This window comes from Centrocercus urophasianus, unplaced genomic scaffold (genome assembly GCF_019232065.1).
Source record: "Centrocercus urophasianus isolate 14NV4802_14NV808 unplaced genomic scaffold, USGS_Curo_1.0 seq_40, whole genome shotgun sequence".
Lineage (NCBI taxonomy): Eukaryota > Metazoa > Chordata > Aves > Galliformes > Phasianidae > Centrocercus > Centrocercus urophasianus.
This window is the reverse complement of record NW_024884978.1, coordinates 5,369,426-5,378,472: the sequence shown is the minus strand read 5'-3', so window position 1 is coordinate 5,378,472 and position 9,047 is coordinate 5,369,426. Positions and strand designations below refer to the sequence as shown.

The 9,047-nt window shown below is 52.8% G+C and overlaps 1 protein-coding gene across 6 annotated transcripts in view; it reads left to right on the top strand.

The window, feature by feature from the left end:
* Window positions 1-663: 663 nt before the first annotated feature.
* CASKIN2 (CASK interacting protein 2) overlaps window positions 664-9,047 on the top strand; it is a 31,080-nt gene continuing 22,696 nt past the window's right edge. For 3 of the 6 annotated variants that reach the window (XM_042832789.1, XM_042832790.1, XM_042832788.1), the window contains exons 1-2: window positions 908-1,873; window positions 2,770-3,485. In XM_042832789.1, the coding sequence (XP_042688723.1) occupies window positions 3,392-3,485 (94 nt within the window). In that variant the 5' untranslated portion in view covers window positions 908-1,873; window positions 2,770-3,391. Of the gene's footprint in view, window positions 779-907; window positions 1,874-2,769; window positions 3,486-9,047 lie in introns of those variants that run through there. The other 3 variants (XM_042832786.1, XM_042832785.1, XM_042832787.1) reach the window with 3 other exon arrangements.

The window sequence follows — 9,047 nt, the reverse complement described above, 5'->3', positions numbered from 1 at the left end:
TCAGATGCTGGTAAATCCTGTGGTATCATGTAGCAAAAGCTGTCCAGCTTTATTAGCAGCCTCTTGTTTCAAGAGCACAGTGCTTGCGTGGGAGTGCTCGGTTCTGCTCTCTCTTTCTGCTGAGGGCTGGCAGAAAAGAAGGCGATTTGGAAGAGCGAAGAGTGGTTCGGAAAAGCAGGATGAGTTCAGGGCTGGGATGAGGGGCTGCGGACTTCCGACTTGAAAGGGTCCAGCAGCCTTCAGAACTACACAGCTGAGCTCCGAGCCGCCCCTTCTCGGCAGCCTAATTAGCAGAGCCGGAGCTGGGAGCGCGGAGCGGGACCCAGGAGCCGAGCTCCCGGCCCTTCCCCTGCCCAAATCTGGCGGCGCATCACAGTGAGTGACAGCCAGCCTGGCCCTGCCCAGCCCGCACATCCCGCCGGTTTTTTCCAATCAGACCGGCCCGGGGAGGGATTTCCTGCGGGGACGGGGTCAGCCCGAACAGGACCCGGCTGAGTGCCGTGCGAGCGGAGGAGCGGTTGCTCGGGGCCGCCGGAGTGTTTTTTTTTTTTTGGTTCGGCCCGGCCCGGCCCGGCCCGTCCAGTCCAGGCTGTGCGTCTCGGCGGGCTGCGAGCGCCCCCGGGTGAGTTGCGTCCGCGGAGCCGCCTCGCTCGGGACGCGGAGCGCGCAGAACTCGGGGCGGTTCGCCCGAAGTGGAGCGGAGCTCCCTCGGAGCACCGCCGGATTGCAGCGCTGTGGTGGGAGGCGGAGCGGGACCCTGCGGGGTTTCCCGAGGTAGGTGAGGTTCTCCCCCGCCCCTCCAGACCGAGTTCCTTTGCCGATTCCTCATTAGCATCTTTCCTTCCTTACTTACGTAAATTGTTTGATGGTTGTTTTCCTTCTCTCCTTTTTTTTCCTGCGGCTGTAGGACTGTTTCAGATACTTCGGATCTCCGGATGGATTTGTGGGCTGAAGCTTCGCTTTGCTCCTGTGGGAGGGATGTTTTGCTTTTCCAGCTTTGTGCCTTCCTCGAGTCTTGCCTTTGTTGCTGCTCTTTTCTTGGGAGGCTGAATAGGTGGAGATCGGTATTCGGAGCTCTTGATACTTCAGAGTTGTTTGTTGAGTCTGGTGTGCTCCAGGAGAGGTAGGCAGCAGTGTGAGGCAGTTTTCTAGGTGAAGTTGCACAGATAATGAATGTGTAAATATCCTCAACGGTCCTGTATTTGTATCTTGTGCTTGCAGAGGGGTGTGGAATTGGATGCAGATCTCTGAGTGAAATAAAATAAGTAGTTTTGAAGACAGAGGGTTGCAGGAGGCGTTGGAAAGCAGTTTGTTTGTGTCAAGGTGTTATGACTCCAGTAGCTGAAACTTTGTTGTACAATAGGTAAGCTGGTGTGGGTGCTCTGTGGTACGGAGACGTGCTATCTGATTTGTGTGTGCATGGGCTTTGGCATCAGGCACTTAACTCCCAGGCAGCCTTGCACTGAGGGGTCATCAGTCAGCAAACCCAGAGACTCGGGGAATGACAGCAGAGGGGTAAATCCTCAGTCTGGTATGGGAACATGGGCATTGTCTTGTCCCAGGAGCTACACCTACATGGGAGCATTGTCTCTGCAGCTGTGCGTAAGGAAGGGCTGGAGCAAGGGGAGCCTGGTGCTGGGGATCTGTGCTTGCAGGCAGCTGCAGCTCCCAGTATTGCAAGTGGGTGGGGTGAGCAACACTATGTTTGATGTGGGGTCCCATGAGGGACTGGGACGCCCCTTCTGCTTTTGCCCATGAACCAGGCAGACTTCTCCCACTGTTGCTCTTTCTCTCTCCTGTGTGTTCTGCCCTCAAAACGGTGACCTCGATTGCTCAGAAGTAGAAGCACCCATCGTTATTTAAATGGCTGGGGGTGAGTGCTTTGGAAAGGGGGACAACAGACTTGGGCAGCGGCTGGGGGATACTGAAACTGGTTCCCATCCAACCTGGGTTGGAGTGGTGGGGTGATGTGTGACAGACCAGCAGCGGGAACAATGCATGCTGCCTGCCCTCCTGATTTCATGCTTGTCCCTGGGGCTTCAGAGCAGCCTGCTGGATACATGGTCCTGAACCAGCATAGAGTTTCTCACTGCCCTGTTTGGACAACCCAGGTACAGGGCAAAGTGTTGGCTGGGAGATGTGAATGGCTGCAGAAGCCTGGGCCCTTTCCAGGGTGCCCTGTACAGCTAGAACGGGGGTTTCATCATGTTCCCTGAAGCACGGTTGTGCTGTGGTTTGCACTCAGCGCTCACTTGGGCCCAGTAGCGTTCATGTATTGGATACAGAGTGTCTTGAATCCCAGAGCACTGAGCTTTCATGGTAGCTTGAAAGGCCAGGGTTTGTCCCTGTAACAGATGGGAAAGGTACCAGGCAGGTTCAGCCAGTCTCAGGGCCCCTGGAAGACTTTGACAAAACCACCTCAGCTCCATCACTTGGATGCTACCAGTGGCAGAGGGGAGAGGGAGAAGTTGCAGTGACCTGGACCCCATTTGTGGTTAGTGTAGAGTGCACAGCATGCACAGCCCCATGGGCTGTGAGAACAGGGAAGGAGCAGTGGCAGCACCACTCATCCATCCACAGCTCCCCTACAGAAGGCTTCCTCCACAGGTCCTTCCCTCTTTTTATCACAAGGATGAGCCAAGTCCCACCAGGACTAAATATAGTCAAAGTATTTGTTCTTCGACATGGATACAAAAGCTATCATGATGGTGCCAGCCAGGAGGTAAATGTTCTTTGAAGGCTGACTCTTCTCTTCCTTCCCTTCCTCAGGTCCTGGGCTGCTGTGCCAGCCTGAAACAGGGCTCATCTGTGTGCGGGGTTCCGCACTGTGGCTGCAGCACAGTTTCCAAGAGGAATGCTGAAACAAAAGCGCTAATGAGCACCAGAGAGGAAGGATCTATAACTTCCAGATGGCAACAAGCCTGTAATCCCTTTGGGAAGGATTAGGGACTCATCAGCGTGGCAGAGCCTGGCAAGGATAGCCAAGCAAGGCACCTCTGGCTGCAGAGTCCAGTGCAGGTTTGGCAGCATCCTGACGCTAGCCCCGCTGGCTGTCCTGCCCTGAGCTGCCTCGTGTGGTCTTGTAGCATTCTGTGGCGGTCAGTAACTGGTCCTGCAGCACTGAACTCTCCTCGTTTTGACTGATGGCATGTTCTTCAGCCTAACCCCATCTGGGTCCTGCTGCTCCCAATGAAGAAAGGGACTTCTGCTGCTGAAAGGGAGACTTCTTCCTTTTTTTTATGTCCCGTGGGATTTTAAGGCATTCTTCTTGCTGGATTCCACCTCCTATTCAGGCATATTTTGAGGATTTACAAACTTATTTCGATGGCTTTATAAACTACTGGGATCTGAAGGCTTCTTCCTTGTGTGCCGCTCCTCCCACCTGTCTGCAATGGGGCGAGAGCAGGAACTGATCCAGGCTGTGAAGAATGGGGACATACCTGGTGTGCAGAAGCTGGTGGCCAAGATCAAAGCATCCAAGACCAGTGAGTATCTGGGTGCAGGGCTGCTGGGATCCTTCCTTCCTCTGGGCATCACTGCATGTCCCAAGCCACAAGCTGTGTCCACAGGTTCTGTGCAGGGCTCATTCTGAACATCTGAGCTGGGGTGGTAGTGCAGACTTTGAACCCCCATGGGAGAGTTATGCTGTGGTTAGAGGCGTGAATGCAGCCTGTGTTGATGAATGACTGAGCTGTAAACGATCCTCCCAGCAGAGCTCGGGTTCCCTTTGGGCTCAGGGCCAGGGGCCCTGAAGTGTGGGCACTGAGCAGAGAAGGGCAAAGGGAAACAAATAGCAGGGGAGACCATGAAGCTGCTTGGGGGGATGTGGTACAAAAGGTCTTTAGCAATTGCCACTTACTTTGTATTTATCTTGTGAAAAATTATCATCCAAGCCAGTCGACTGGAACCAATTGTAAAACCTTGAATTTCAGTCTGGTAATGTTTAACCCTTCAGCAGTCCTGATTTCTTTCATGTATGCTTGGAAAGGCCAGCTGCAAGCAGGCTCAAAGCAAATGGCAAGCTTGACCAATGTTAGGTGTTTGATGGGCCAATGGCCCACCTCCCATCGGTGTTGTGAAGGTCATGGGGGCCCCGGTGTCTTGAAAGTACCTGACAACTCACACTGGAAACAGAGGGTGTAAAAGGTGGAAGAGCAGACCTAGTGCTACAGAACTTGCAGAAGGCTGAGCTTCATGAGCAGGTACTCCGGTCACTGCTTGCAAGTTGCAGAGAGAAGCAAACTGGAAAAAGTAAACAAAAGGGTGCTTGTCTGTGGGGTGTGAGCAGGGGGAGCTGCACAGCTCCTGTGTGGGATGTGGGAGCCACTCTGGGCAAGGATTGGCCAGAGAATCCCCTGTCCCATGCTTACAGCCTGCAGGGATGACTGACTGGGAAGTTAGAACAGGCAAAACAGATCTAGAATTAGCTCCCTACAGCAAAGTGTTCATATAATCTCCCAAAGAGCCCATCTGGCTATGGCTATCATCCAGGCTGTGCCTTGTGGGAGGGTCTCAGGGGTCTCTGCAGGAAAACTTGAGGGAAAAACTGGAGGGAGTGGGGAGAAGCAGCCAGGAGTAAAAGCTCTCAAAGGTGCAGCTCAGAGCAGAGAGGCTGGTGCTGAGAAACATGAATTAGGCTGAGGATTTTAGATGTGAGATGGGGATAAAATCCCCAGGATTGGCTCCTAGAAGGCTTTGGCTAGTGCCAGAGCTTTATAAATCTATGTGGGCTGCTGTTTCCCACTGCAGCCAGCCCTGAGCCTGCTTTTATCACAGAGGAGGCTGGGTGCCCCTTTGGGTGACAGGATCAGGTGCCTTTGCCTCTGCTCAGTGCTCAGGATCTGTACCTATTTGGGGCTGCAGCCTGTGTAGGGCAGATTTTAGGGCTGGAGCAAGATGGACTTGCTCGTGCAGAAGGCCTGAAAGCCGCTCCAAGGCAGTAAATAATGTCAGCAGATGCAACCTGGGTCCCCAAGCTGGTGTTCTGTGGCCAGGCAGCATAATGTGGGCAGGTATGGGGCCCCCACAGCTTTCCTTGCCTGTGTGCCGGGGGTGGACCTCCAATACCTCTCTCCCTGTTAAAGCCTGTGTTTTCTCTGGCGTCTTCCCTCCCTCCAGCCATGGGACACCCACGTGAATTGAGTGCATTGAAATCCCCCATTGAAGCAGCGTCAGCAGGTCCTTCACTATGCTTATGTTCATGTTACTCCTTTATAAGGCGGGGGAGCAAAAAGCCCAGGCCATGGTAAGGCACTGTCTGCAAGCCCTGAGCCACTGCATGGGGGGCAGCCACTGCCAATCCCTTATGCTTCCCTCTGCTTCCTTCTGCCCATGCCATGTGAGTGGAGCGTTTGTTGCTCGTTAAAGTGCCTTTTCCATATGACAGACCGAGATGCTGATTTTTTTTTTTTTTTTTTTTTTAAATCCCTCTAAGAGTCCTTCTGCTGTCTTAATGGATTCAAAGTGCCGTCACTGTGATTAGCCCTCCGGGACTTCCTGTGCCTAAAAAAGTCACCGCACATAAGCAAGAATCAAGTGCCAGTCCCGGCAGCGGGAACTTCAGGGACACATTGTTTAATATTCACCGTGTGCAGCCCTCATCCCCAAGCAAGCGCCGCTGTGCAAGTGGGTCACAGCACCTATTATTGTAAGGCTTGCTGGGGGTGTGAAGGAGGGAGGGGCAGAGAGAAAGTTTGGGTTGGGAGGATTAGAGTCAGCATGGGCAGATATCCTGCCTGCAGGAAGGGGCCGTGGGGATGATGCCATAGTCACTCATAGCTGGAAGGAGAGAGTCTGCTCCCACTGCCCTGGCTGTGCTTTGTTGAAATTCCCCTGAGCAGCAGTAGAAACATCCCTCTTTTTAATTTCTTTCTCTCTCTTTCTCCCCTCCCCTCCCCGTCTCAGCACTGCAGAGTTTAATTGAAATTGTTAAACGACCCGTCACGGCTTTGGCCTTTCTCCCTGGCGATCAATCACATTCCTGCCTGGCTGTGCTCACTAACAATGCAACAGAACCAGGGAGGCTGTGCAGGGTGGTAGAAGTCCCTGGGAAGGGGCAAAGGGGACCTGCAGACCCCATCCCAGCTCATTGCAGCCATGGTGGGGTGAAGGCAGTGGGGACAGCTGCTGGTGGGGGGGTGGGGAGACTTGTCCGAGGAGTGAGCCTTAATGCCTTGGAGGTAGCCTAGGACTGGAGGTGCTGTGGAAGAGAACAGGAGCTGGACTCACTGTTTGCCTTTCTTAAGGGAGTGGTGAAGCTTTTTGTTTAAATGTGCATGAAGTGCAAAGAAAGTGCAGCAGCTGAGCAAACTCGTGCTAAACTCAAGGATAGAGGGCCTTCTTGCTGGGCTTTCACCCAGTGCTGTGGAAGGGCTGGTTGTCCTCAGCCTGCTGCTGACCCCTTTTCAGCAGTGGCACTGAGGCTTTTGGAACTCCCAGACCTCAGATATATCAAGAGCAGGGCATGGGTGCCTGGGATTTGGATCCATCTGGGCTGTGACCTAACAAGCTGTTAAATGCAAGTAAAGCTCCTAATGGGAAGCCTTGGCTTTATCCCCTAGTGTAGCTTGGTGCTTCTTACTGATGGCATCATGGGACACAACGTTTTTTTTTTTTTGTTTGTTTGTTTGTTTGCCAGTGCCAGTCCTTGGATGCTGCTGTCACTTATCTGGCTGAGGAAAGGGGTGATGCTGAATGGGCTCTGCTGGCTGCAAGTCTGCAACAGGCAGATGTGGGATAATTTGCTCCCTCCCCCTTAAATTTCCTGCTAATCTCTAGTAGCTGTATCAGATTAAGCTCCAAAGCGTGAGGTTTAATATTTCTCCTGCTATTTGTTAGCCTTTGCTACTGATGCTTGGTGTTCCCATTCTCACCAAAACACCTGCCCTCCCTCTGAGTCCAGCAGGACTTTCTCCTTGTCTCAATGGCAGCAGTTCCCATGGTTGTGTGCAGGGGAAAAAGTCACTGCTTTTACCAATCCAGGAGTTACTTTGTGGTGATGTGGATATGCCTTTGCACCAGCTGATGAGCCCAGCTCACTATCCCCATCATGGTGTCCTGCAGGGAGGACTGTCCTGTTTGTGGCTGCACTGGGGGGGAGCTTTGGTAGTCCATGTGTGGGGAAGAGCAGGAGCCTGCCTTGGGGAGCATCGTTATCATTTCAGACTCTGTCATATCCAACTGGTGATGGCAAAAGGACAGTTGGGCAACTTTCCTGTTGTGGTTCTGTACTTAACATCACAGCTTGCTAGATCCAGCTCAGCCATCAAGCCAGCATGCAGCCCTCATTGTGTTTCTCAAAGCCTAGGTTTCCAGGATAAGTTCCTAAGCATCCTTGGCATGGTCCTTTCTTCCTATTCATGTGTGCTGTAGATCTGACAGGCTGGACCAGTTGGGTGCAGGCTTGGAAAGCTTGCAGTGTGCTCCAGGGCCACTGTGAATGATGCCATAGAGCTCTGCTGAACCAGGAAAAGCTCTTCATCCCATTGAGAGCCAGCCCAGAGTGAGGAGAGGCACTGTGCCCTGGAGAGCCTGGCTGGCAGTGGCCCTGCACTGGGAAGCTCACTGCCTGCAGCCTGCTGAAACGTGCTTCCAGCCAGCCCACAGTGGGTGGAAAGGAGAGAAGGAGGCTTCAAAGGCTCCTGCAAGCATGGCTGCCTTCCTGCTTCAGGGATTGTGGCGAGACTGCAGTGCACAGCACAGGGGGGCTCCTTTCCCCATCCCACAGCTTCTGGTCTCTCTTGGGGGGTCTCCTCCAGCAGTCATGTGCCAGCCTGCTCTGTGCTCTGTGTTTTTTTGTTTTTTTTCCTCACCTTCTTTTCCCTCACTATCACATATCTTGTCTGTCCCAGCTCAGTTGTGGGTCTTAGCACTTTCTATTTCTTTTCTCTCATGGGGAAGAAAGAGCACTACATGGGCAGCAGCAGCAAAAGTAGTGAGCATGCGATCACTTTTCAAAGCCAGCCTCTCACAATTGTTGTCTTTGGAAAGGGTCCACTGCTGGCCCTGCATGGGGCCCAGAGTCCAGGAAAGCATCTCTGTGCCAAGCACAGGAGATAAACCATCAGCAAACGGTAGTGCAGAGGTGGATGGCAGACAGAAGATTCAGCATCCAGCCTGGTGGACATAGCCCCATCATTCTGTCCCTCTTTGCAGCCCATATTCACAGGTCCATATCACCCTCATTCTGGGTCTGTTTTACTGTCCTCATCCTTTGAAAGTGCTTTTGCAGTCTTCAGTGCCTTGCTGCAGCCTGTGCCACTTATTGCTATTTTTCTTCTTTCATGAGTGAAATAGTAGGAAGAAGAAAAAAAGTATTAAGTGTGGAGAATATCCGTAAGGATATCTTAAGGGATGTGCAGGGAGCTGCTCTGGGGCATTGCTTGCCTCCAGCTTTGTGCAGCCTGGGGACTGACCCATCTCTTATGGGAATCGGAAGCAGGTTCAGAGCAATCCCAGGCACAGCATGCAGGAAGCTGAGGTTCAGAGCAGGAGAGGGATTTCTGCCACTCTGGCACCTTGTGGTGACTCAGCCCTGGACTTGGGGCTCTGCTTCCATCTTACAAGAGCTGCAGAGGCTGTTTCAGTTGCTTGGCTCAGAAGTGTGGCATGATTTGGATGTTAATAACTTAAAAACAGGCAGTCAGGGAAGCTCTTAGCAGCCCAGGACAATGTGTGCTTGGCTGCTGGAGGAGTGCAGGCTGTAGTATAGACAGTGCTCCCTAGGGCAGGATAAGAGATGCAGCAAGGATGTTGCTGGCACTCGTGTCCTATCTTCTGTTTGCCAGACTGGGACATGTCACAGTACAAGAAAGACAGGGAGCTGTTGGAGAGGGTCCAGAGGAGGGCCACTAGGATGATCAGGGGACTGGAGCACCTCCCCTATGAGGGCAGGCTGAGGGAGCTGGGCTTGTTCAGCCTGGAGTAAAGAAGGCTGTGGGGTGACCTCATTGCAGCCTTTCAATACCTAAAGGGAGTCTACAGAGGGGAGGGGAATCAACTCTTTGAAAGGGTTGATATGTGCAGGATGAGGGGAAATGGTTTTAAGT